General features: G+C 38.6%; 1 protein-coding gene and 7 non-coding genes across 9 annotated transcripts; all 8 read right to left on the bottom strand.

Moving 5' to 3' along the window:
- Positions 1-314: 314 nt before the first annotated feature.
- On the bottom strand, positions 315-401 carry trnastop-uca. The gene has a single exon. It is a non-coding gene; the product is annotated as a tRNA-Sec (tRNA).
- A 1,155-nt stretch (positions 402-1,556) lies between these two features.
- On the bottom strand, positions 1,557-1,643 carry trnastop-uca. The gene has a single exon. It is a non-coding gene; the product is annotated as a tRNA-Sec (tRNA).
- A 1,163-nt stretch (positions 1,644-2,806) lies between these two features.
- Positions 2,807-2,893, bottom strand: trnastop-uca. Its single transcript has one exon. It is a non-coding gene; the product is annotated as a tRNA-Sec (tRNA).
- A 1,155-nt stretch (positions 2,894-4,048) lies between these two features.
- Positions 4,049-4,136, bottom strand: trnastop-uca. Its single transcript has one exon. It is a non-coding gene; the product is annotated as a tRNA-Sec (tRNA).
- Positions 4,137-5,299: 1,163 nt separating this feature from the next.
- Positions 5,300-5,386, bottom strand: trnastop-uca. Its single transcript has one exon. It is a non-coding gene; the product is annotated as a tRNA-Sec (tRNA).
- Positions 5,387-6,541: 1,155 nt separating this feature from the next.
- trnastop-uca lies at positions 6,542-6,628 on the bottom strand. The gene has a single exon. It is a non-coding gene; the product is annotated as a tRNA-Sec (tRNA).
- Positions 6,629-7,791: 1,163 nt separating this feature from the next.
- trnastop-uca lies at positions 7,792-7,878 on the bottom strand. Its single transcript has one exon. It is a non-coding gene; the product is annotated as a tRNA-Sec (tRNA).
- A 5,611-nt stretch (positions 7,879-13,489) lies between these two features.
- Positions 13,490-23,536, bottom strand: LOC105939139 (zinc/cadmium resistance protein). Of its 2 annotated transcripts, none has more exons than XM_021307874.2 (6): positions 23,392-23,536; positions 19,803-20,447; positions 17,555-17,797; positions 17,208-17,470; positions 15,123-15,310; positions 13,490-14,364 (listed from the first exon to the last, which is right to left on the bottom strand). In XM_021307874.2, exons 2-6 carry the CDS (start codon positions 20,437-20,439, stop codon positions 14,049-14,051), a joined length of 1,647 nt encoding a protein of 548 aa, XP_021163549.2. In that variant the 5' UTR covers positions 20,440-20,447; positions 23,392-23,536; the 3' UTR covers positions 13,490-14,048. The 2 variants fall into 2 exon arrangements, with proteins under 2 accessions (XP_021163549.2, XP_012736651.2); XM_012881197.3 differs by having other exon boundaries at positions 17,208-17,476; positions 23,392-23,533.
- Positions 23,537-27,861: the final 4,325 nt, after the last annotated feature.

The following is a 27,861-nucleotide window of genomic DNA, read 5'->3' as shown; positions in this document are numbered from 1 at the left end:
ACTAGACCGGTGTTTCCACCAATGCACTTGGAAAATGAGTTAATACATGGAGACAGAAAGCTTAGGAGTGAAAGGTTGATGAAAAATATGAAGGTAAAACATTCAGGGAAATTAACTTTTACTCCCAAGTGTGCAACCTTAATATTACTTATCATCAACATAGCAAAACTTGCTGCCGTCTGAAAACAGGAAGTAGTGGAACAACCATAAAATCAAATTGAGCTTTTATTCTGAAGCGCAAACCATAGTTGTTACATAAATGTGTATTTCCTGACAAGAATAGACACAGGACGGACAACTTTTCCTGCAGTGTCCGCCCGAAAGGTGGAATTGAACCACTCTGCCGCTAAGCAGCTACGGGTTTGAAGCCCGCACCCCGGACCACCGAGGTTCATCCGGGCACTTTTTACCTGTGTCATCAGTTGTATTAATAGGGCTCAGTTCATGCAGATGTTTCGGACACGGTTTCGCAAGAAGACTCATCTACAATTTCAATTAAGCACTTTTATTCAACCCACATAACCTGAAATGATGTAATGTGAAAATAGTAGTAAAGATTTTTTTCTTCAAATATCTAAACAATAATATCCAATAATAATCTATACAAATGGGTAAAGGATGTAGTTTATATCCTGTATAACAGGTGAAGGTGAAGCAGAGCAGTTTGACAAAATTATACAGTAAAGGAGCAAGAGAAAAAAATGTATACTTTTGCTATTAATTATAAATGTCTTCAGTTAATTAACTGTTGTGGTCCACTTTATTTTGTGTCCACCACACAAAAATATTCTTAAAGATCAATATTTAAACATCGTGTATTACATAAAAAGAATAAAGATGTCATGAATAGCAGAAACAGAAATAATTCTTATTCCAAGCTGTTTTCTCCCCCCATGTCTATGTGACATAAAAACACTTTTTAAAAACAACTAAATGAATAGGTATAGCTTAAAAAATACCATTGGAATCATAAGAATGATAATTGTTTTTGTTAAATTTTATGTGATTATAAACGGCAATCCTGAAATAGCAAATGTCATTGATATTCCTTTACCTGTTACATCCTGAATGTGTGTTTCTCTCTCCTTATTTTTAGTGAAGGAAAACATGACAAAAATTATTTTCCCTCGTTGTAAATGCTCAAATTGGGTAATTTACATTATGGACATCATATACTTTTAGAACATGATAGCATATCTTCTGAAGGGATTGTTAAAAGGCTAGGGTTGAAGGGTTAAAACTAGGCCGGTGTTTCCACCAATAAACTTGGAACATGAGTTAATACATGGAGACAGAAAGCTTAGGTGTGAAAGATTTATGTAAAATATGAAGGTAAAATATTCAGGGAAATTAACTTTTACTCCCAAGTCTGCAACCTTAATATTACTTATCATCAACATAGCAAAACTTACTGCCGTCTGAAAACAGGAAGTAGTAGAACAACGATAATAAAATGAAATTGAGCTTTTATTCTGAAGCGCAAACCATGGTTGTGACATAAATGTGAATTTCCTGACAAGAATAGACACAGGACGAACAACTTTTCCTGCAATGTTCGCCCGAAAGGTGGAATTGAGCCACTCTGCCGCTAAGCAGCTACGGGTTTGAAGCCCGCACCCCGGACCACCGAGGCTCATCCGGGCACTTCTTACCTGCCTCATCAGTTGTATTAATAGGACTCAGTTCATGCAGATGTTTCGGTCACGGTTTCGCGAGAAGACTCATCTACAATTTCAATTAAGCACTTTATTCAAGCCATGTAACCTGAAATGATATAATGTGAAAATAGTAGTAAAGTTTTTTTTCTTCAAATATCTAAATAATAATATCCAATAATAATCTATACAAATGGGTAAAGGATGTAGTTTATATCCTGTATAACAGATGAAGGTAAAGCAGAGCAGTTTGACAAAATTATACAGTAAAAGAGCAAGAGAAAAAAATGTATACTTTTGCTTTTTATTATAAACGTGTTCAGTTAATGAACTGCTGTGGTCCACTTTATTTTGTGTCCTCCACACAAAAATATTCTTGGAGATCGATATTTAAATATCACGTATAACATAAAAAGAATAAAGATGTCAAGAATAGCAGAAACACTGACTGATCAGTTGTTATCCCAAGCTGTTTTCTCGCCCCATGTCCATGTGACAACAAAAATACTTTTTAAAAACAACTAGATTAATAGGTATAGCTTAATAAACAAATTACTGTTGGAATCACAAGACTGATAATTGTTTTTATAAAATTTTATGTGATTATAAACTCCAATCCTGAAATAGCAAATATCATTGATATTCCTTTACCTGTTACATCCTGAATGTGTGTTTCTCTCCCCTTATTTTTTAGTGAAGCAAAACAACACCAAAATTATTTTCCCTCGTCGTAAATGCTCAAATTGGGTAATTTACATTATGGAAATCATAACCTTTTAGAACATGATAGTATATCTTCTGAAGGGATTGTTAAAAGGCTAGGGTTGAAGGGTTAAAACTAGACCGGTGTTTCCACCAATGCACTTGGAAAATGAGTTAATACATGGAGACAGAAAGCTTAGGAGTGAAAGGTTGATGAAAAATATGAAGGTAAAACATTCAGGGAAATTAACTTTTACTCCCAAGTGTGCAACCTTAATATTACTTATCATCAACATAGCAAAACTTGCTGCCGTCTGAAAACAGGAAGTAGTGGAACAACCATAAAATCAAATTGAGCTTTTATTCTGAAGCGCAAACCATAGTTGTTACATAAATGTGTATTTCCTGACAAGAATAGACACAGGACGGACAACTTTTCCTGCAGTGTCCGCCCGAAAGGTGGAATTGAACCACTCTGCCGCTAAGCAGCTACGGGTTTGAAGCCCGCACCCCGGACCACCGAGGTTCATCCGGGCACTTTTTACCTGTGTCATCAGTTGTATTAATAGGGCTCAGTTCATGCAGATGTTTCGGACACGGTTTCGCAAGAAGACTCATCTACAATTTCAATTAAGCACTTTTATTCAACCCACATAACCTGAAATGATGTAATGTGAAAATAGTAGTAAAGATTTTTTTCTTCAAATATCTAAACAATAATATCCAATAATAATCTATACAAATGGGTAAAGGATGTAGTTTATATCCTGTATAACAGGTGAAGGTGAAGCAGAGCAGTTTGACAAAATTATACAGTAAAGGAGCAAGAGAAAAAAATGTATACTTTTGCTATTAATTATAAATGTCTTCAGTTAATTAACTGTTGTGGTCCACTTTATTTTGTGTCCACCACACAAAAATATTCTTAAAGATCAATATTTAAACATCGTGTATTACATAAAAAGAATAAAGATGTCATGAATAGCAGAAACAGAAATAATTCTTATTCCAAGCTGTTTTCTCCCCCCATGTCTATGTGACATAAAAACACTTTTTAAAAACAACTAAATGAATAGGTATAGCTTAAAAAATACCATTGGAATCATAAGAATGATAATTGTTTTTGTTAAATTTTATGTGATTATAAACGGCAATCCTGAAATAGCAAATGTCATTGATATTCCTTTACCTGTTACATCCTGAATGTGTGTTTCTCTCTCCTTATTTTTAGTGAAGGAAAACATGACAAAAATTATTTTCCCTCGTTGTAAATGCTCAAATTGGGTAATTTACATTATGGACATCATATACTTTTAGAACATGATAGCATATCTTCTGAAGGGATTGTTAAAAGGCTAGGGTTGAAGGGTTAAAACTAGGCCGGTGTTTCCACCAATAAACTTGGAACATGAGTTAATACATGGAGACAGAAAGCTTAGGTGTGAAAGATTTATGTAAAATATGAAGGTAAAATATTCAGGGAAATTAACTTTTACTCCCAAGTCTGCAACCTTAATATTACTTATCATCAACATAGCAAAACTTACTGCCGTCTGAAAACAGGAAGTAGTAGAACAACGATAATAAAATGAAATTGAGCTTTTATTCTGAAGCGCAAACCATGGTTGTGACATAAATGTGAATTTCCTGACAAGAATAGACACAGGACGAACAACTTTTCCTGCAATGTTCGCCCGAAAGGTGGAATTGAGCCACTCTGCCGCTAAGCAGCTACAGGGTTTGAAGCCCGCACCCCGGACCACCGAGGCTCATCCGGGCACTTCTTACCTGCCTCATCAGTTGTATTAATAGGACTCAGTTCATGCAGATGTTTCGGTCACGGTTTCGCGAGAAGACTCATCTACAATTTCAATTAAGCACTTTATTCAAGCCATGTAACCTGAAATGATATAATGTGAAAATAGTAGTAAAGTTTTTTTTCTTCAAATATCTAAATAATAATATCCAATAATAATCTATACAAATGGGTAAAGGATGTAGTTTATATCCTGTATAACAGATGAAGGTAAAGCAGAGCAGTTTGACAAAATTATACAGTAAAAGAGCAAGAGAAAAAAATGTATACTTTTGCTTTTTATTATAAACGTGTTCAGTTAATGAACTGCTGTGGTCCACTTTATTTTGTGTCCTCCACACAAAAATATTCTTGGAGATCGATATTTAAATATCACGTATAACATAAAAAGAATAAAGATGTCAAGAATAGCAGAAACACTGACTGATCAGTTGTTATCCCAAGCTGTTTTCTCGCCCCATGTCCATGTGACAACAAAAATACTTTTTAAAAACAACTAGATTAATAGGTATAGCTTAATAAACAAATTACTGTTGGAATCACAAGACTGATAATTGTTTTTATAAAATTTTATGTGATTATAAACTCCAATCCTGAAATAGCAAATATCATTGATATTCCTTTACCTGTTACATCCTGAATGTGTGTTTCTCTCCCCTTATTTTTTAGTGAAGCAAAACAACACCAAAATTATTTTCCCTCGTCGTAAATGCTCAAATTGGGTAATTTACATTATGGAAATCATAACCTTTTAGAACATGATAGTATATCTTCTGAAGGGATTGTTAAAAGGCTAGGGTTGAAGGGTTAAAACTAGACCGGTGTTTCCACCAATGCACTTGGAAAATGAGTTAATACATGGAGACAGAAAGCTTAGGAGTGAAAGGTTGATGAAAAATATGAAGGTAAAACATTCAGGGAAATTAACTTTTACTCCCAAGTGTGCAACCTTAATATTACTTATCATCAACATAGCAAAACTTGCTGCCGTCTGAAAACAGGAAGTAGTGGAACAACCATAAAATCAAATTGAGCTTTTATTCTGAAGCGCAAACCATAGTTGTTACATAAATGTGTATTTCCTGACAAGAATAGACACAGGACGGACAACTTTTCCTGCAGTGTCCGCCCGAAAGGTGGAATTGAACCACTCTGCCGCTAAGCAGCTACGGGTTTGAAGCCCGCACCCCGGACCACCGAGGTTCATCCGGGCACTTCTTACCTGTGTCATCAGTTGTATTAATAGGGCTCAGTTCATGCAGATGTTTCGGACACGGTTTCGCAAGAAGACTCATCTACAATTTCAATTAAGCACTTTTATTCAACCCACATAACCTGAAATGATGTAATGTGAAAATAGTAGTAAAGATTTTTTTCTTCAAATATCTAAACAATAATATCCAATAATAATCTATACAAATGGGTAAAGGATGTAGTTTATATCCTGTATAACAGGTGAAGGTGAAGCAGAGCAGTTTGACAAAATTATACAGTAAAGGAGCAAGAGAAAAAAATGTATACTTTTGCTATTAATTATAAATGTCTTCAGTTAATTAACTGTTGTGGTCCACTTTATTTTGTGTCCACCACACAAAAATATTCTTAAAGATCAATATTTAAACATCGTGTATTACATAAAAAGAATAAAGATGTCATGAATAGCAGAAACAGAAATAATTCTTATTCCAAGCTGTTTTCTCCCCCCATGTCTATGTGACATAAAAACACTTTTTAAAAACAACTAAATGAATAGGTATAGCTTAAAAAATACCATTGGAATCATAAGAATGATAATTGTTTTTGTTAAATTTTATGTGATTATAAACGGCAATCCTGAAATAGCAAATGTCATTGATATTCCTTTACCTGTTACATCCTGAATGTGTGTTTCTCTCTCCTTATTTTTAGTGAAGGAAAACATGACAAAAATTATTTTCCCTCGTTGTAAATGCTCAAATTGGGTAATTTACATTATGGACATCATATACTTTTAGAACATGATAGCATATCTTCTGAAGGGATTGTTAAAAGGCTAGGGTTGAAGGGTTAAAACTAGGCCGGTGTTTCCACCAATAAACTTGGAACATGAGTTAATACATGGAGACAGAAAGCTTAGGTGTGAAAGATTTATGTAAAATATGAAGGTAAAATATTCAGGGAAATTAACTTTTACTCCCAAGTCTGCAACCTTAATATTACTTATCATCAACATAGCAAAACTTACTGCCGTCTGAAAACAGGAAGTAGTAGAACAACGATAATAAAATGAAATTGAGCTTTTATTCTGAAGCGCAAACCATGGTTGTGACATAAATGAGAATTTCCTGACAAGAATAGACACAGGACGAACAACTTTTCCTGCAATGTTCGCCCGAAAGGTGGAATTGAGCCACTCTGCCGCTAAGCAGCTACGGGTTTGAAGCCCGCACCCCGGACCACCGAGGCTCATCCGGGCACTTCTTACCTGCCTCATCAGTTGTATTAATAGGACTCAGTTCATGCAGATGTTTCGGTCACGGTTTCGCGAGAAGACTCATCTACAATTTCAATTAAGCACTTTATTCAAGCCATGTAACCTGAAATGATATAATGTGAAAATAGTAGTAAAGTTTTTTTTCTTCAAATATCTAAATAATAATATCCAATAATAATCTATACAAATGGGTAAAGGATGTAGTTTATATCCTGTATAACAGATGAAGGTAAAGCAGAGCAGTTTGACAAAATTATACAGTAAAAGAGCAAGAGAAAAAAATGTATACTTTTGCTTTTTATTATAAACGTGTTCAGTTAATGAACTGCTGTGGTCCACTTTATTTTGTGTCCTCCACACAAAAATATTCTTGGAGATCGATATTTAAATATCACGTATAACATAAAAAGAATAAAGATGTCAAGAATAGCAGAAACACTGACTGATCAGTTGTTATCCCAAGCTGTTTTCTCGCCCCATGTCCATGTGACAACAAAAATACTTTTTAAAAACAACTAGATTAATAGGTATAGCTTAATAAACAAATTACTGTTGGAATCACAAGACTGATAATTGTTTTTATAAAATTTTATGTGATTATAAACTCCAATCCTGAAATAGCAAATATCATTGATATTCCTTTACCTGTTACATCCTGAATGTGTGTTTCTCTCCCCTTATTTTTTAGTGAAGCAAAACAACACCAAAATTATTTTCCCTCGTCGTAAATGCTCAAATTGGGTAATTTACATTATGGAAATCATAACCTTTTAGAACATGATAGTATATCTTCTGAAGGGATTGTTAAAAGGCTAGGGTTGAAGGGTTAAAACTAGACCGGTGTTTCCACCAATGCACTTGGAAAATGAGTTAATACATGGAGACAGAAAGCTTAGGAGTGAAAGGTTGATGAAAAATATGAAGGTAAAACATTCAGGGAAATTAACTTTTACTCCCAAGTGTGCAACCTTAATATTACTTATCATCAACATAGCAAAACTTGCTGCCGTCTGAAAACAGGAAGTAGTGGAACAACCATAAAATCAAATTGAGCTTTTATTCTGAAGCGCAAACCATAGTTGTTACATAAATGTGTATTTCCTGACAAGAATAGACACAGGACGGACAACTTTTCCTGCAGTGTCCGCCCGAAAGGTGGAATTGAACCACTCTGCCGCTAAGCAGCTACGGGTTTGAAGCCCGCACCCCGGACCACCGAGGCTCATCCGGGCACTTCTTACTTGCGTCATCAGTTGTATTAATACTGCTCAGTTCATACAGATGTTTCGGTCACGGTTTCGCCAGAAGATTCATCTACATTTCTTTTAAGCGCTTGACTAATAATCCACACTTAATACGACGACATGCTGTACATCTTAGATCGCATTCCTGTCTAATAAACCTGAAAAAGGCAATGTTTTCGGCTCTTTTCTGTGTCATGGAAAGCAGCCGCCCTGTGATTGGTTGGCCGACATTACGGGGTGGAGCCTCAGCTCCTCACAGGTGAAATGTTGTTGAATCTAAGCGAAAACAAGAACCGTGGTGGCTGTGTTTTGTCAGAGATGGATGTAATTACATTTTTAGCAAAGACAAACCCGGAAACCAGTGTTTGTTAGATTTATCTACGCTTTACATGCAGAAACAGATTGAAATTTGTACTTTAAAAACTCATAGGTTGTCTTGCCTTGTACCAAAAGGTGCATAATGCTGATTAGATAGACGTAAGCAAGATCCAGGGACAGGAGACAGAACAGCGTTTTTCACACTGATGTTTTCCTTCTAGACTATGAGATGTATATATTACATTATATAAGATTCCTTACTTTGCTGTTAACAACCAAAAAGCATTGTCATTAACAAAGTTAAAACAAATATGAATAAAACAAATGTACAAACAGACTAAAAGTATTAGGTCAAAATTAGATAATGTAAGCAAAATATGCTTTAATACATCAATATCTGAATCTCGATGATTACACATGCAGTATCAGTGAAGGTCTTTGGTAACACAAGTTTAAATTTATTGTTTTGAATATGTATATTTAAATCCAGATGGGATCAATATTATACATACCGCAACACTAATGCTTTTTTCTTTTTTTTTTTAGAAAGTTACAGAAAAAGTACATGTATTTTGTAGCCACTCTGCTATAATTCTGACAGGAAATTTGATAAATCCTCTCAGCAGAAATGGTAGAGCTGATTTAAAGTGGTTTATTCAATGTGATGGCTCTGAATTTTAAGCATACTCCATTACTTTTCAAAAGAGCTGAGGTCGGGGGCCATTATAGAATTCTGTTGTTAGCCTGCTTTATGGATTTCAACCCAATGTTGATGTACTCTATGCAATCAGTGTTTCTTTTGAGCAGACAGCTGGACATGAGTTTCAACCAAATACCTGTTGATCAGAATATAATATCTTCAGTAGGTGGAAAACAATATGAAGTAAAACTTTCAAGGGATTTCAACAACAGCGAACATCATAGAAATTAATTAATAAGATTAGACATAGAGTAGCGATTCAAAAAAATGCGTTGAACTATATCATCAAAATTAATTTTACCAGCTATCAGGTGAAAATTGAGGATTTGTTTTTTTTAGAAAGATTGATTTACCCAAAGCAAACAACTTTTAAAGTAGATCTCCATTAAACAAATTGAAGAAACCAACCATACAACATCTTAAACCATGGGTTTCCTTCATGATTTTATAAAGGGATGAAGAATCTACAATTTTGCAACACACTTTTAACTGGGTACTTATGAAGAACAAGATAGCCCCCTCCTGGAGAAAAGAGGTCATTTCCTCGTTTCCAAAGAAGGGTAAAGATTGGTTTGACTATTGCAATTTAAGACCAATAAGTGTTTTAAATCGGGATGATTTAAACCCATTGTAGTTGCCATGATTTGGATGATTAAGAATCTGCACATTCAGACCTAAATGTTGCTTGAAAGGCAAGAGCCATACCATCAAAACAAACAATTTAGATAAACTCTTCCTGCTTTTGCAATGTGACTTGGTCAAGTATCCCTCAGATTTATACCAGGAGCTTGTTTAAGGCTACAAAGATTGTGTGGATCCATTGCAACTTAATAGGTGTTCAACAAACTGTATTTGAGCTTCCATGTACAATTTTGACTCGTTGAGTCAAGAAAATCCAGCATAAATTCAGGCTCAACCACCTTCTTGTTTAATATGAACATGTAAAATTTTAAGCATTTAATTGCACAATTTACTGTCTAATGAGTCGTTGTTGATCTTCACATTCCCAAATCCTCGACCCTCTTTTGGTGTGTGGCCCTATCTCTAATTTAACTCGTATGTATAGTCTGTTCCTCTTCTGGAAGTCAAACGCTTAATCAGACATCAGCTCAAGATTACCTTTAAAATGAGCTTTATACCTTGAGAGAAGTAGCAGGAGAAGTTTCTAAAATCTCGTTGGGGAACTGGAAACAGGCTCTTTTGATGCCAGCCTTCATGACTGTTTTAGGAAAACGAAGAAAGTCCAATGGGAGAATGAAGCCCCCTTTGATTCGAGGGTTGTTATGTCAGTGATATATGAATCTTTTTTTTAAACAAGAACAAGAAATGCTGCAAATTGAACAGAATTGAGCATATACAGGTGTTGGTAAAACCCACTAACTCATTGGAGCCATCTCCATGTAACGTTGAGAGGAGACAGGTGTTATTAACAGCAAGGCGCCCAGATAAGGTTCCTCGGAGTATGAACAGGTGCCTTGTTTATCCAACATTGCCAGAAAACTTTGCCCATATGTGTTTGGGAATCTGAAATGAAAGGGGGCCATGGGTTGCCCTTTCATGAATGGCAGAGATCTGTAGGGATAAGAGATGGTGTGTTTGTTTCATATAATAACACAATAACACTGGAAGACCCCCATCATGCCGACTATCAATTGAGAATACCAGCACTACAACTAAGTCAAATAAACAGCAGTATGATGAAAACACAAACAGCATCATCAACCAAGTAGTTTTTATTTGTTTATAAAGCAGAAATACACGTTTAACCTTGAACTTTATTTAATTTCTAAAGACTACTCTGAGGACCCCACGCCTGCTCCTTCATGATCCCTTCATGAGGTCCTGACCACCACTTAACCAATAAGATGGAGGAAGTTAATTTAATGACCAGAGGTGGATAGTAACTAGTTACATTTACTCAGTTACATTTACTTGAGTAACTTTTTGAGCAAAATGTACTTTTAGGAGTAGTTTTATTGCACTGTACCTTTTTCTTGAGTTATGTTAATACTCTTACTTGAGTAAAATTTCTGGCGACTCTACCTACTGTGAGTAACTTCATGAATGAAGAACAAACTTTCTTTTTTGTTAACCAAAATTGCACCAGAGAGAAGAAACCTAGAGTTTATGTTAAAGTGAGACTTCTTATTTGTACACAAGCTTTGTTATTTTAATGCTATCCTTCATCTGTAAACAGTAGATATTGTAAATGGTGGTACTTTGCACTGTTCTAACATACTGCATATACATTAACTGCTGTAAGTATTGCTTTCAAGTTTAATGTTGAAAAAAATTATTTAGAAAAGTGTTTCTTTTGTCTTTAAAATAACAGAATTTGCACATAACATTATACTTTTGTCTGTCCATTACATAATTTTTTAAATATGATTTAATCAGCTGCTATGATTAGATACTCAGTACTTGAGTAGCATTCTTACTGAATGCTTTTTTTTTTACTGTTGAGAAATTTCTTGGCTGATAACTTTTTACTTTTACTTGAGTAAAAATTCTTTGGCTACTCTACCCAACTCTGTTAATTACCCTTTTACATGAAATGTTTAAGTTGACCACAATTTATTTATATCTTGCTTTTAAGATGCCAAATTTAGTTTAAAAATCTTAATTTGGTCTTTATCGAAGAGGGTCAAAGCTTTTGAGACGTTCTTTTCCAAGGAGATGCTACACCATCAGATAGTTGACAAGATCTGAAAACAGAACAAGCTCCGCCGGCTGTATAAGACTTTTAATGTTGGTCAGTATTAACTTTTAACATACAGAGCCTAATTACTTCATCAATTAATGGATTAATCAATGAATCTCTCAATGAAACAATCAATCAATGTTACATTAACAAACATAGGCGATGCTTGATAATTTAATGTACAAGGTTAAAGATTATGTTTTGGAGAATCTTTGACCATTCTTCCAGAAGTGTATTTATGGGGTCAGACACTGATGTTGGACCCGAATAATTTTAATCCAGTTCCCAAACTGTTCCTAAAATGTTGAGACCATGAAATGGCCTTGGTCTGCTGAAGCATTAAGTTCCTTTCACTGGAACATCTAAAATCAATAGCATGAAGGGATGAACCAATACCTTTATCAATATAGTCCATCTATCTAAGAAAGAAATCTTTCTCATTGCAGTTGTATATTCCAACAAAATTTGTCTTCTGCATTTAAGCCATCCTTTAGGGCAGGGGTCGGGAACCTTTTTGACTCAGAGAGCCATGAAAGCAAAAAATCTGGAAATTTATTTCAGTGAGAGCCAATAGGGTAGTTCACGCGTGACGTCACATGTGACGTCACGCGTCACGATGTCCGCGCTACTTCCGGGTCCCGCTTGTAAGCAAACACAGGACTGTTCTCGCATTCTATCATTACAAAACGGGTGAATTAGAGCGTGCTTTTAGTTAGTTTATTTTCGAAATGTAAACAGTGCCTACGACTTGTTGTGCTCCCGGTTGCACACAGAGGCATTCCAATTCGTTGGATGTACGTTTCTTTCGTTTACCGAAGGACGAAGAAAGACAAAAGAAATGGATATTTTCAATGAAGAAGGACCCAGGCACACGATCCCAGTCGACTGGGGGAGCCATCACACCCTGACAGAATGTGCAGTCTACACTTCATCTCCGGTAAATACAACTTCATTTTGCACTGGTCATTGTTCTACTGAAATAGCGGCGGAGGGGAGGTGGCGATCGCTACACGGGGCCGGGAGAAGCGGAGCCGCAGACTGCAGCAGCCTGCTGCAGTCTGCGGCTCTGCTTCTCCCGGCGGCTGCATTACGCCCTGGTTCACACGCGCTAGTACTTCTGTGTTTCCGCTGCAACGTTGCCGACACCTTCACCCATTTTAATAAGACAAAAACACCTAAATAATCCTTTGTGAACAATTTTTTTTAACCTACCGGGCGGGTCTTCCTCTCTGCTGATGAGCGGTCTGTGTCCGTGAACATCCATCCATTTTCTGACCCGCTTAATCCCTCATGGGGTTGCGGGGGTTTCTGGTGCCAATGTCGCGATATCAACCATCAACTTACTCTTAAAACGATCTTGTGATACGTTATCTAAAGAAGAAAAATACGTCGAGAAACTTTGTTTGCGCCCGCCTTCTGTCTTCCAGTCCGGCACGCATGCGCGAAAAACACGGATGAAAACAATAGCGGTGATATTTTGTTTTATCTGCGAGCCAGATGAAATTATCAAAAGAGCCATAACTGGCTCGCGAGCCATACGTTCCCGACCCCTGCTTTAGGGAGTAGTGGGCAGCTATTCTAATCTGGGGCTGAGGGTCTTGCTCAGGTACCAACAGTGGCAGTCTGTGGGGATCAGAACTGGATACTTTCTCAACCTTCTCAGAGTGCTATATTATAAATAAAATGTATTATTATTATTGTTAAGAGACCATTGCTCTGCATGTAAAGCAGCCATTCTTGTCTGTGTTTGTAGAATTCCTGCACAAGCAACAGGATTTCTGTCATTTTGATCACATGTAATTTACTCAAAGAAAAAGTTTAAAACTGACAATATTTTGATGAGGAGGTTGGCAATAATGTTTATAAAATAAAATAAAACAGGTGGGGGGGTTAATTTTATTCAAACACATGTCTGCACATAACAGAAACAGGCTTAAATCGGAGGCAACCGGACTTTCTTTCAGTTCTTTCTGAAAACGTTTCAACATCTATCCAGGAGTCTTTGTCAGTTTCGATGACTTGCACTTGAGCAACCTGCAGTTGGTGCGCTGCCGTTTTTAAGGACATGGAGGCTTGTTTGCTGTTGCGAAAACCCGGATAACTGAGAATTTCCACAGGCATTTCTGTAGTTCGTTCAAAGAAACTAAAATGAATTCAATGATTGTTAATTTTATCTGGAGACCCGTCCTATCCTTTCCAATTATTTAGTTTGTCTCACGCAACATGCATCAAATTAACATTAACTAATAAATACTGTTATTTATTAAACATTGATGTATGCATTTAGAAAAATAAAACTTTTCCAGTCCAAATACTGAAACAAGAAACAAAAAACATAAAAATTCTTTGGGAAAGTATCTGTTAATATAATGAACTTCATAGAGGGATTTATTTGGCACTGTTTTGCTGTCTCCACCTTCACATCAGTTAAAAACAGAGTTAGAGGAACGTGTTCTCGATGATCAGAGTCGGAGGTTCCTCATTTGTTTCTTCTCCTGGTGGTTTCTGAGTGCTACGGGTCTCCTCCTCCTTCTCCTCCAGAAGGGAGCAGCACATCTTGGAAGCACAGGCCTTCGCACAGGCCAGGCTGCAGGGTGGGAGAGGAAGAGAGGAGGGGTCCTCCTTCTGGATGAAGGTGGAGGCTCCATCTCCTCTAAACGAGGAAGAGGAGGATATAAACTCTGGCTGAACAGTGGAGCAGCTCACACCCACACTCTGCAGCACCTTGGTGACACCTGACATCAGATCAGCACACCTGGACAGAAAATATATTAGATATACACAATGCAGCAAGAAAAGTAAAGCTATGAACGTCCAGCAGTTGCTTCTTCCTCTAAATATCGTCTTGCAGTCTGTTAAATCCTTCACATTTGCTTTGTTTTGGACTGGTTAATGGTTGCTTGCTCTTTTATAGAGCAGTGGATAATTACAATCAATGGAAGACAAGAACCATTGCTTTTCAAACAATCACCCTGTTGTTTTAGAGGCATGTCTCCCATTAAAAAAATCTCACTATCATGAGCTATTTTATAGTTGTAACAAAATTAATAAAAAACATATCTAGAACACTGCAAAAACAGAACTAAAAATAAGTCAAATCTTGAAATGAGTGCATTAGTCCTTGATTTGAGCAGGTAAATAAGATGATTTGTCAATGGAATGAGATTTTTCCACTTAAAATAGGAACAATTCATCTCCATCATCTTATTTCAAGTGCAGGATGTCTAATTATCTTATTTTAGGGGCAAAGATACTCTTTCCATTGGCAGATAATCTTATTTACTGGCTCAAATCAAGGACAAATAGACCAACTTTAAGAACATTTTACTTGTTTTTAGATCTGTTTTTGCAGTGAAATACACCAAGCCAGGATCTTTACGGTCTTGAACCGGCCTAAAAACGTTTTAGATCTCAACTCATCAATATTTAATGAAGGAAACAAAGCCCAGCCTGTTCATATTGCTTCATACATACGTCGGCGGTGGAGAATATCAAAGCAGGACCTGACTTCACCTGCTTAGTGGAAACCCAGCGTGGCAGTGCACATGGACGGAGGCCACTGTGAGCGATTCAGTCAACTGCCAGATGTGGAGGTCGTGCACGGCCTGCACCCCTGGGACACTGGCAATCCTCCTCCCAACATCAGAGACACGCATGTGTGGAGGCGAGGCCTGAAGAAGCAGCATGCCGTATCTGTACACCTGCAGGGATGCATTACAGAAACACCAGCAACAGCTAGTGCAGAAGGTGTAATTAGTTACAGGACTACAACAGACAAGTGATGTGATTTCAACAGTGCCGGCCTCATTTGTTGGCGCCCTGATAAAGATGAAAAAAAAAAGCATTAAAAGTAAACTTTTTTTTATTGCTGCAGCGTACTCTAACATTAATAGATTTGGCAAAATCCAACCTTTATTCAAATATATCCATTTGAAATATCAGTTTTCTATAATCTATATTCTGTATTAAAATCGACATTAATTTGGAAAATGTCAGTAAATATTAGTTTTTAACAAAAAAAGATGGCACGGTTATTGGCACCCCGAACAATTCTTTTAAAATAAAGAGAGCAATAGGTTATCATTTTTAACATGATCAGTTTCTTTCAGACTCTGTTTCCCTGGGCCCCATTTCACAAAGCTGGTTTAGTGGATATCCAGAATAAGTTCTGGGGTAAATTCCTGCATATGTTGGCTTTTCCGTTTCAGAAAGCTTGGAAGCTGTTATCCTGAGTCAAATTATGACAACAAATTACTCTTTGAAACAACTCTGCTCGGTGGCAGGGTTGTCTGGGTTAACCCTGAGTTTTTTTTCTTCTTTTTAGCTAAGATCTGTACAAGGAAGTCTCAGGAAAGGTGTGTCCTTTTCTGGAGAAGCCTAAAGATGCTGGAGTGCAAATACACTGCAGAAATCACTATCGGGAGAGGCTGACCAGACCACGATTCATTTTTCGTGATTTTGTGGGCCTGCAGGTTCGGGGAACATTGTTAAAGCAGGACTGTGTATCTTTTAGCACCCAGGGGTGCTAGACCAGGTTTAGCTCCCCTGGTGGCCACCGGAAACACTGCACTGTCGCAAAAAGAAACAGTCCCCCTCCGTGTTGTGGAATCTGATAGCAGATTAAGAAGTCAGCAAGTTACTTGTAAAGACAACGCTGCATTCAACCACTCTGGATTATCCGAGTCTTCCATTGAAACAGGGAGAGGACAAGGCAGAGCCAGGGGGAGAGGGAGAGGGAGGGGGAGCTCCAGGAGCCATGGAAGAGGAACACTGAGCAGACCACAGGCTCAGTCGTCTAATTATGAAAGGCTGCAGGAACTTCAACAGAGAAGAGCTGACATACAGGTTTGTGGACAATATATGCTGTATTTTGTAATAATAACCATGGCCATGACAAACGTTGACTGAGAAAGGATGAGAAAAGCACAAGCATATAAGGTTAGTCCTAGTGTTTAAGAGGAGCTTAGATTGGGAGCCATTCGGCTGCCATTCGGTTACATAGGCAAGTTTTTTTTTTAGAAGAGCAAGCCGCGCAGAGCGTTGATATGCACCAAATGCTGTACATGGACCCGAAATATTACTTAATATGTCTAAAAGTAAGCAAATACTTGGGTCATATTTTACAAGGTGCTGCTTTAAAGAAGAATGGGATCGTGAACTGTTTGAAATGCTGGGACGTTTTAAACAAAAATCTCTTGATCTCGACCAGTAAACTGATAATGGGTTATTATTGTGTCTATGAAGAGTCTCATCAATTCAACTGGTTCAGAAGACAAAAAATTAAGCCTTTTCTATGGAAATCACAGCCCTCTAAACTACAATCCTGCAAAAATCCTGTGGACTGAGCTGAGGGAGAGGAGAGCATGAAAGAGGAGCCAGAATCCTGCAGTGCCCAATATTGAGAAATATTGAAAACAAGTACTTTACCTTCATTAAAGATTTCCTTCATATAAATAAGGGACTCTCCTGTTATTGAACAAGTGAAGATAAAGCAGCTCCAAAAGTAGTGGAGAAACAATCCCAAGTTAAGAAATAAACATTTTTAACAAACGTGGCCGGCACTGTTGATAAGGAGGAAGTAAAAACTCATAGAGTGACCTGCGGTAGAGATGTTGCAATCAGCATAGCGACAGCCAGCAGGGACAGGCCAGGGTCCAGATAAACCAGGACGCGGCAGGCTTCAGAGCTGTGCAGCAGCTGGGGCACGACCAGCACCGTCACCAGGCTGTTGATCAGAGCCAGGAGGGAAGTGAAGAGTCCCTGAATGACAAAGACGAAGGACAGGAGGCAGAGGGACCAGCGGCAGCCCCATCCAGACGATGACCTGCTCACTGAAGAGGGCTCAGAAGTGTTTTGAATGTCTGAAACTGGAGCATACAGAAATGGCAAATAAGAATGTCCATGAGCATTTTGGATGGAAACTTTAATTGGCTAAGCGCTGTTACCAGGATGTCGGATGCAGGGGTGGCGCCTTGGACTCTCTCTCTTTAAATGTGCGCCACTGCTCTCTTCACCGATTTCCAGCAGCTGTAGCTCAGTTTCACACCCATGTTCAGGGAGGTTGGGAGATCCTGGATTGCAGAGGACAAGCGCCCCACTGTGGAGACAGTTGTGTGCTGCAATCTGACCTTTGGATCGGACAGAGAGCTCCTCTTCCTCCTGGCTTCGAGACTCCTCTTCAGCGCAGACTGTGGGATCGGAGCAGAGGAATGAAAAACAAGCTGGGGTCTTATCTGTGTTGCAGCTGAATACACACAGATAAGCGCCATCAGGAAACTCTCTTTGTCCTTTGGGGTAAGATTTTTAATTACATAATAAAATAAATGTTATTTTTGCATGATAATTGTGTGATGTTTATTTCAAATTGCTAGTATGAACTTTAATCAGTGCGTAGCAAACGTATTAATACCCGTTTATTTATGTCTGCACTTTGTCCCATTGCGATTGTGACCTCAGTTACGGTCTCTAAACCTTCAACCCTTTTGTTTCAGATCACAAAATAATTTGTGAGGACTAACAGAGGCACGGATGCAAATTAAATACAATTTATTAAGTTTACAGTGTCCAGGGAACCAAGCTCAATTTCTCTTATTGCACAAAAAGGACTTGCTTTAAAAGTAGGAACCTATGCTGGTCTGGAATCCTGATAGCTGGGAGAATAATTAAAAACCCAATTAAATTAATTAGACTGCATTGGGGAAGAACTGCTAAAGAATACACCTTGGTGCCTCCCAACAAAAACACACACTCCACAAACCCTGGTGAATGTAACAAAAGAAAAACTCTCCTCCCACTAGTCTCTTTAATTTAATCTAAATAAAACCAGCACATGCCCCAGCTACACAACCATAAAATCAAATGTGTTTTAATGGGATTTTATGAAATAGACCAAAAAAATAAAAAATAAATAGGGCACAATTTTGTGCCCTATTTACATACAAATTTTGTGCAAATTTTGTACAATTTTGTGCCCTATTTACATACAAAGGGAAAGGATTATTAAAATAATAATAATAAATAAATAAAGTGGAGTCTACATTTATCCTTCCCCCTTTACTTTGGCTCTCTACATAAAATACAATGGTGGTTATAACTTGACATAATATCCAGTGAAACCAACAACAAGTCCAAAGTCATTGAAGTAGAGCACAACTGTGTGTTTAGAAATTTAAAGCGGGGTTTATAAAATGAGTTTTATATATCTCACAGGGTCCCTCCCCTAAAAGCAGAGTGCGGCACAACTACAAACCTACCAACACGTGGTCATCCAGCTAAACGGACAGGCCACGCCTGGAATATGTAAATCAGAGAAACGACCAAGAGTTGATGGTAACTCTGGAGGAGCTGCAGAGAAGCAGATCCGATGGGATGGTCTGTCTAAGCAGCTTTTAGATGGAAACAAACCTGGCTTTTATGAAAGAGTTGCAACAAAAAAAAAAAAAAAAACAGAGACAATGTTGAAAGAGAGACATTAAGAAGTCCAGTTTCCAGTTTGCCATCGTCCTTGTATAGTGAACACAGCAGGCATGTGAAAGAAGCAGTCTGGTTAGATGACACAGAAATTAAATATTTTGGTCTACATGTGGCAGAACACTAAAACTGCACATCGTCCTAAATGAACAATGACAATAGTGGAACATGGTGTTGGCAGCATCATACTGTGGGGACGCTTTCTCTAGGATGGGGAACAGGAAAAAACAGGGGAAATCCAGGGAGGAAAACCTGTTAGAGGCTGCCGGACACTTGAAGCTGGGACAGAGGGTCTCCTCCCATCAACAACCTTAAACGTACAGCCAGGACTTCAAAAGAATCTCATAGATAAAACAATACTCCTGTGGCAAAACGTGAAAAATTATGTCCATCCAGTTTGACTGAATATGAAGACATGGATAAAATGTAAATTTTCTAGATGTGCAAAGCTGGTAGAAACATACCCTGAAAACACTTGCAGCTATAAATGCAGCAAGTAGGGGCACTGCAGAGGGCTTAATACACACATTATGCTTTCTAAACTATTCAGTTTTTTTATTTGAGAAAAAGTATAAAACCTTCAAGCACAAAAGCCCAATGGATTACTTTAAAGTTCGTGGTTCTAAGGATTCTTACTTTATTCTTTGTTTAATGAAAAAGCCCACATTTTAATCTATGTCGTTTTTATGTTGTTTAACTTTCATAATGCGTGCTGGTGTTTACCTTTGTGGTTTATTTCAAGGGGAGGTTCAGTCTCAGCATGCCTGCAGCTTTCTGCCTTTTTATCCAGCATCTCATCCCAGTCCAGAACAAACAGGAGCATCTTATGGAGCAGACTCCCAGCTCCGACCACCACTGGCAGCAGGGGGTGCTGAACCGGGTGGGGCTTCACTATGAAACCAATGATTTCCAAGAAGTAGGAGACACACAGAGACACCAGGAGGAGGGAGGAAATGAAAACACCCACGACATGGATCCTGCTTTTGGGGAAGGACAAACTGCAGCTCGGAGTTACTGAGGAGAAACCTTTGTGATGCGAGTTAACCACTGAAGCTGGATCGTGGTCGGGCTGCTTGGCGTCAGATTGATCTGGAAGCTCAGCCGGTGGTTCTGAATGTAAAGAACGAGAAAATCCCCCTAAAGAGAAGGAGTCGCGTGGAGAGGATGGAGAAGAATCCAGCGAGGAGATGCGAGGTCTTATGATGTCCTCAGTCTGAGGGAGAGCCATGTGCATGAGGATGAAAAGTGTGTGGAAGCCGTCCACCATGGTGATGAGAGACTTGCACAGCTGACTGACGGCTATCTCACACAGCAGCAGCAGTACCGTCACTCCCAGCATGCACCACTGTTGCGGCCTCATACCTGATACTGGGAGAAAAATTAAAAAAACTGGCATAAATTTCAAAAATCACATACATTGTTCTTTTCTTGTCATGTTACAACCACCATTGTACTTTATCGGGATATAACGTGACGGACAGACACAACATGTTTGGTAGGAAACTAACACTGCTTATCATCCTGAAAACACCATCCCAACAGTGACTATGGTGGCGGCAGCATAATGCTGCAGGGAGAGAGATCAAGAGAGCTGGTCAGAGTTGACCAGGAGATGGATGGAGGTGAATAAAGGCTGCTCCTGACAGAAAAACCTGTTTCAGCAAGACAATGACCTCAGACTTACAGCCAGAGCTAAGATAGAATGGTTTAGATCAAAGCATGTTTGTGTGTTGGAATGGCTTAGACCTAAATCTAATTATGAATCTCTGACAACAGTTAAACATTAATGCTCACAGATGCTCTCCATCCAATCTGGCTGAGCTCATTTTTTTTTACATTGTTTACATAAACCGCTGCTGGATCTTTATCCTGAAATTTACTGCAATTTACTGTGATCTTTCAAGCTGTATGCAAACGAAATTTCGTTCTGGACGCACTTTGTGCATACAAAATCACAATAAAGTTGTCTTAGTCCAAGTCATTTGTAAAGAAAATGGGCAAAAGGTTCGGTTACTAGATGTGAAAAGCTAGAAGAGAAATATGTCAAAAGACTGTAACTAAAGGGAAAGGTGATTCAGCAAAGGAATGGTGTTTTTTACCCATCCAGCAGAGTTTAAAAAATTATAGAATTAAGGAAAATTGGACCAAAGTTACTCGAGAATTGTGCAAAGAGATGTGTTTTAATATCTAAACCTTACAAGTGCAATGCAAAGTGTCACATGCAGTAGTTTAAAGCACACGGCCACTGGACTCTGTAGCAGTAGAGACTTATGGGCCTTCCAGAAACAAAAAGGACGTGGTGTGAGCTGCAATTGCTGCTGGGTACAGTATAGCACCATGCTTGCTCACTGCTGCACTACCTCTGTGCTGGCTAGTCGCCGCTGGGTTGCCGCTCATTTGTTTTGTTGTCAGCAGCAAATATGCATTTGTCCCATGCTAAGAAGCAAGCTCTGCTAGTTAGGAGAAAAAGAGCAGCATGGAAGAGGAGGCTGTTGGTGCACAAAACCCTCAGGTCCAGGGAGCTTCTTATAGAGCTCACTGCAAAAACAGAACTAAAAATAAGTCAAATTTTCTTGAAATAATGCATTTATCCTTGATTTTAGCAGGTAAATAAGATGATCTGCCAATGAAGTGAGTATTTTCACCCCTAAAATAAGATAATTAGATATACTGCATTTGAAATAAGATGACAGAGATGAGTTGTTCCTATTTTAAGTGTAAAAATCTCATTCCATTGGCAAATTATCTTATTTACCTGCTAAAATCAAGGATAAATGCACCAATTTCAAGAAGATTTTAGACTTATTTTTAGTTCTGTTTTTGCAGTGCTGCGTTTCCACAGATATACGATCTCAAACTTATTTCATACAATTCAGGGAACTCTTCCCCATTTTGCTTCCTGGTCTTTCCGGCTGACAGTCGCATGGCCCAGTTTCTATTGGCCGAGCGTGTTTACGTCAAGGTCAAAGTGGAAGATAGTTGAACTTTGAGCGCGGCGTGTGCGGAGCTCGCAAAGCTTTGTGCTTTGGTGCCGTTGCACAGCCCATGCCACGTCCTGTCTGAAAGGCCCATTATTCTCTGTCTTACAATCCAGTGGATGAGGAACTCGTAATGCTTAGGCGTATAAAGATGCTTTATACCACTTCAAGCTCCTGAATCTTATCCAATGGATAAAGCAATGTCCGTAACACATGGTTAGGTGAGTTTGGTGTGGAAGAACAACCAGCCTACACAGTGTTCTGGCCTCAACCCTTCAGACCGCCTTTGTGATTAATTACAGTGGAAACTGAGAGCCAGGACTTCCCATCCAACATCAGCGTCTGACCTCACAGAGGCGCTTTTAAAAGAATGGTCAAAGATTCCAGTGAACACACTTCTTCATCTTCCTAGAAGAGGTGAAAATCATAGCGGCAAAGGGTGGGCTGATCACATTAAACCCTATGGATTAAGAATGGAATGCCGTTTTAGTTCATACTACGAAGCCCCCAAATTATCCACACCCCTGGCAGAAGTTTTGTTCTTCTGACTGGAAGTAATATTAAAGCCTTGATGCTCATATTAACAGGAGTGGCACAGCCGGAGTACCAAAGTGAATCTGATCTGATCTGTGGAGGGAGCTAAAGATAAAGGTGACGGCAAGGAAGTGGTCCGGCTGAAAAGACTTGGAGCTCATCATCAAAGGTAAATTATATATATATAAAAATAAACTGTGAAAAAAAACCTGTTGGGCAGTTATAAGACGGCTTTGATTGCTGTGAGGGCAATGAAGCCTTTTTTAAATGGTAAGTAAGGGTAAAGTTCATGAGATTCTATTTTTAAAAATAAAATGTAAATAGAAAAACATTGTTTCCAAACGAATACTCCTTCTAGACGGTTTAACGATCTATCGAGAGAAGCCAGTCAAATTCCCACCAGAAATAAACATCTTTGTTGAATGAAAATCATTTTAAAAATTCGAATTTCTCGTTCATCCATCCCTCCTGCCCTGGCTGTAGGATTTTATATACCTAGATTATTTCATTAATAGTATTCTTTTGTATTTATTTAATATTTTGGAATATGCAAGGCGTAAAGGCAATAGCTGCAACAGCGCAGGTTTAATACAAATCATCTCTGAACGACACACTTATGCTCTTAAGAGCCACTAAACGCTTTAGCTTAATAGGATTCCTAAAGATATTAACTATTCTTTCTAATAAGGAAAAGTTAGGAAATGATACTCCTGATTGAGGTCGTCCGTCAACTAACCAGCGCTCGGTGCAGAGCTAGTTTCTAAAAGGTGAACATAACAAGAAATGTAAAGTGTAGTTACCCCAAAGAGGCGGATGTGGCAAAGCAAGGTTGACTCCAGGATAGAATCTGAGCGATTCATGGATGTAGCTCCCAGTTGGCCCCTGTCTCTTCTACCGTCCTCCTCTTCCTCCACCTTCTTGGCTCTAATCACAGTCATGTGAGCAGGAGAGGAGGGTGGGCGCTGTCGTTCTGCTCCTCAGTATATTGGTGGGACACAATGGAGCGCGCACACAGCCAGGCCCACACTCCATACAAGCCTTTTTGCACTCATTAAATCCTCATTCAGCTGAGAGGGTTAAAAACTGAACAGATCATATCAGGACGAAAGATCTTTTTAGCTCTGAAGCATCCAGAGTTGCATTATAGAAGCCTTGGAGAAGGAACACATTATTTTTCCCCCTTACATTTTTTTTTCTTCCTGTCTTTGATTCTTAGCCACACTTAAATGTTTCAGATCATCAGACAAATGCCTGTTAATCTGAATAAACACAAAATGCATGTTTTTTTTTATTATAGCTGTCCAAAACAACTAGGCTCTAAGCTAAAAATCAATTGTCTCTTGTTAAAACATAACCATGACAAGAGGTGTTCAGTTTTACAAGCCTCACACAGCCTTGACTACCTGCCAGACGTTTGTAATCAAGAAATCAATTAAATAAACCTGTCTGACAGCGCGCAGCAGACTAAAACATCTCAAAAAGCAACACATCCTGTCTTGATCTGAAGAAATTCAAGAGCAGATTAGAAGCAGAGTCAGTCTACAAGTTGTTTCAAAGCATTTTCTAAGGCTCCGGGTAGTTAGAATCAAGGTAAACTAAAAGAGAAAACATGGGACAATGATGAGCCTTCCCTCAAATAAATAGGTCAGACCATCTAAATCCTTGAAGGCCTCGCTTTCATAAGGTTTTCCAGTCCTCTCGATGCATCATGAGAGAGACCCAATAAAAATGTGATTCATGGGAGAGATCAAAGGTAAAAACCCCTGCTAAGAAAAAAAAAAAACCCACAAATGCCCTTCTTACATTAACCAAACACAGGCTGCTTAACATCAATACTTTTGTGAAAATATTCTAGGGACTGACAAGATGATGAACAAACCTTTTGATAGATGCGTGTCGCATTGCATTTAGGCTACGAAAAAGGACGAAGCCTGTACAGCCAGACATGGCGGCGGTAGTGTGATGGTCTGGAGATGCTTTGTTGCTTCACCACCAGGATGACTGGTAATAATTGGTGGACCCGTGAATCCTGGACTCTACCAGAGAATCGGAGAACCTCAAACTATCTGCTTTTGACCCCAATGTCTAAGCGTGCTTGAGTTAGGCAGTCAGATAATGATCTGAACTATACCAGCAAGTCCACCAACTAATAGCTTAGAAAACAAATAAACTAATAAAGGTTTTGCAGTGCTGAAGTAAAAAGATTGGATTTAAATCTGATTGAAAATTCTCGTACTAGTTTTCAGGTTTTGCAAACGTTTGGTAGCATTTGTTGCCACTGAGGCCGTTCTAGGTTTAGAGGGCAATTCATTTTCAGAAGGCTGAGTTGGTCTGGATAACTTTTAACAAAGGAATCATTATTAGAAGACAGTATAATGTATTTACTCAGGTTATCCTCGTGCGATACAAATAGTTCTTTGGTTGTTAATATGACAAAAAAAAAAAAAAAAAACATAAGAAAATCTGTAAATTGGCCAAAACTTTTACAATGAAAACATAATTTAACAAAAAAAATTGCTTCAGCGCACAGAGTTAATCTCTGTCTGGGTAGACAGTCGACCGCTGTGGCTGTGTGAGGTTTTGTGAACACGCTCCTTCCCCGGTCAGTCCTCGGTCCAGTGTTTGTTTCAGTCCACTGGGTTGTGGATCAACAGGCCAGATACGGGCTGACACTACAGATAAATCCCCACTCTTCCACCAGCGTGCCAGCACATTCCTGAGGCATGGCCAAGCCCAAAAAAAAAGATGTATTATGTTTTTTATTCTAAAGCAAACAACAAATAGGACAAAACCCCATCAAACTTCAGCTTGCATAACTGTTCACCCCCCCGGCGGTAAAGTCAGTACATTTTGTCCGTTCCTCAAGGCTAAACTGCTCCAGCTCCTTCATGTTGGTGTCTTTCACTTGTGAACAGCCATCTTCCAGTCTAGCCACAGGTTCTCAATTGAATTGAGGTCTGGACTTTGACTAGACCATTCCAACACGTTCAAATGTTTCCTCTTAAACTACTGCAGTGTTGTTTTAGCAGTATGCTTTGGGTTCATTGTCCTACTGAAAGGTGAAGCTCCGTCCCAGTCTCAAATCACAGGGAGACTGACAGGTTTTGCTCACGATTATCCCTGAATTTAGCTCCATCCGTCTTTCCTTCGACTCAGACCAGTTTCCTAGTCCCTGCTGGTGAAAGTTTTTTTTTCCAGACCACACCTCTCTTAGCAGGCTGGTTGTCCTGTCATGTGCTTTCCATTTGAAAATGATGAATTTGATGGTGCTCCAGGAAAATAAAACAATTTTGATATTTTTTTTTAACCCCGCCCTGACTTGTACTTCTCAACAACTTTGTCCCTGACTTGCCAGTAGAGCTCCGTGGTCCTCATGGTGTGATGACTCCTGCTTAGTGGTGCTTCAGCCTCTGGAGCCTTTAAAAAAAAAAAAAAAAAAAAAAGGTTGTGTTTATACTAAGAGCTCATGTAACGCTTAGAACGCACACCGGTGGACTTCATTTCACTGATTACGGGACTTTTGAAGGTAGTTGGTTACTGTTGCACTGAAAATATTTAGCGGCGTCATAGAAAAGGTGTTGGATGCATATGAAACATGTCAGTTTGCATTTTAAAAAATGTTTTACAATCTTTTTTTTAATATGCATTTTTCTTATTTCACTTCACCAATTTAGATTATTTTGTGCAGATCCATCACATAAAATAAGACGAAAAAAACAAACTAAATTACAGGTTAGAATGTAACATAACAGGTAAAAAGAAAGGGGGTTGAATACTTTTGCAAGAGATTGCACATTGTTTGAACATGCTACAATACAATTTTTTATTGGTGAAATTTCCACTCTAACTATGAAGTGGGGTATCCAAAGGGGGATGCAGTTGTGAACTTTTCATTTATTCGTCCCCTTCGGTGCACAGTTTCTCATCAATCTGGACAGAGTGGATGTTTCAGGAATTTCTCCGGTCTTATGACATTGGAAACATCAGAGCAACTGAACATGAGGGAGTATTTCACCTCAAGCATAGTTTTTTGAAAAAGTGCCCTTCAAAAAAAGGAGTAAATAACAGAAAAAACAGCAACCAAGCCTTGTTTACCACTTTAAGACCAAAGATCTGTACATACAAGAAGGCAGACACATTATATGCAGTTTAAAGATCGCAAAATGTTTCTATTAGAGGTATACGCTAATGCCAGAATGCTTTAAAAGTGTAGCAGAACTAAAAGCACTACAGCAACAATTTAAAAATCTGTGCTTACTATTTTATAGTACACTAGTTTTATATGGAGAAAAGGACATAGCTATTCAGCTGTGACAACTTAGCTACATTTAGCACAGACCTTTTCCATGAAATGAGTGTTTTTTTATTTATCCCAAAACACCTAATTTATGCATAAAACACGTTATTTCCTTCATATTTACAAAAGCTAAAAGACATTTGTCTATTCCTTCAATGATCTAAGCAGTCCCAGAGTCAGACCAGTGCCAGCAGTAGTAGCTTTTTAAAACATAACCGTCCAAATAAACCACTTTCCTGGCATCACTTCAGTCAACTCTAATGTAAGCTTTCTCTAATGATACTGTAAATCCTTTGATTTTCTCACAGCCCTCTATCGGATCAGTACTGCATGCTATGGACTTGTTGCACTTTGGTGTTCCCAGAGGAATCCTGAGCCATGTTCCCACCCTGCACTCCACACCCTGACCCCCGGAGTGCCTCCTCGGTTCCCTCGTGATTAGGTGCTGGTGGGGTGGGGGGGTGGTTCTCTTCAGGGGAAAGATTCATCAGCCTCTGTGTGTCTGTTCTGTGGATACAATGAGGCACATCCATGTGGTCTTCAGTCAGAGTGATATTCCCCCCCCCACCCCCTTTGCTTTCCTCTCATGAGACCGAAGCGATGATGCCAGATCACACTGGTAAACAAGAACGATGTTGCAAATGGGTTGTGAAAAATATATACCTTATTAATTTAGTGCAAAAGTACCGATTGGTAGTCGCTCACTGTTCATTCAGGAGGAGGGATTGCTGAAAGGTCAATGCCTTGATGCAACATGGTGAGGCTCCTTAGAAAGAACATTTTTCACCATCTGGCATAATAAACTGAACTTGACTCCAATCTCTTATAGCTAGAATCGGAATTTATTGAATAACAACTGATTGAATTGACTATATTGTACTCCTACATAAATTGGACCTGTTTGTTTAGTTAAGTACCTTTAAATGTTTGTTATATAACTGAACTAAATTGAGTAATGTTGATCACCGAATAC

Source organism: Fundulus heteroclitus, chromosome 18 (genome assembly GCF_011125445.2).
Source record: "Fundulus heteroclitus isolate FHET01 chromosome 18, MU-UCD_Fhet_4.1, whole genome shotgun sequence".
NCBI classification, from domain to species: domain Eukaryota; kingdom Metazoa; phylum Chordata; class Actinopteri; order Cyprinodontiformes; family Fundulidae; genus Fundulus; species Fundulus heteroclitus.
This window is presented reverse-complemented; position numbering and strand designations above follow the sequence as displayed.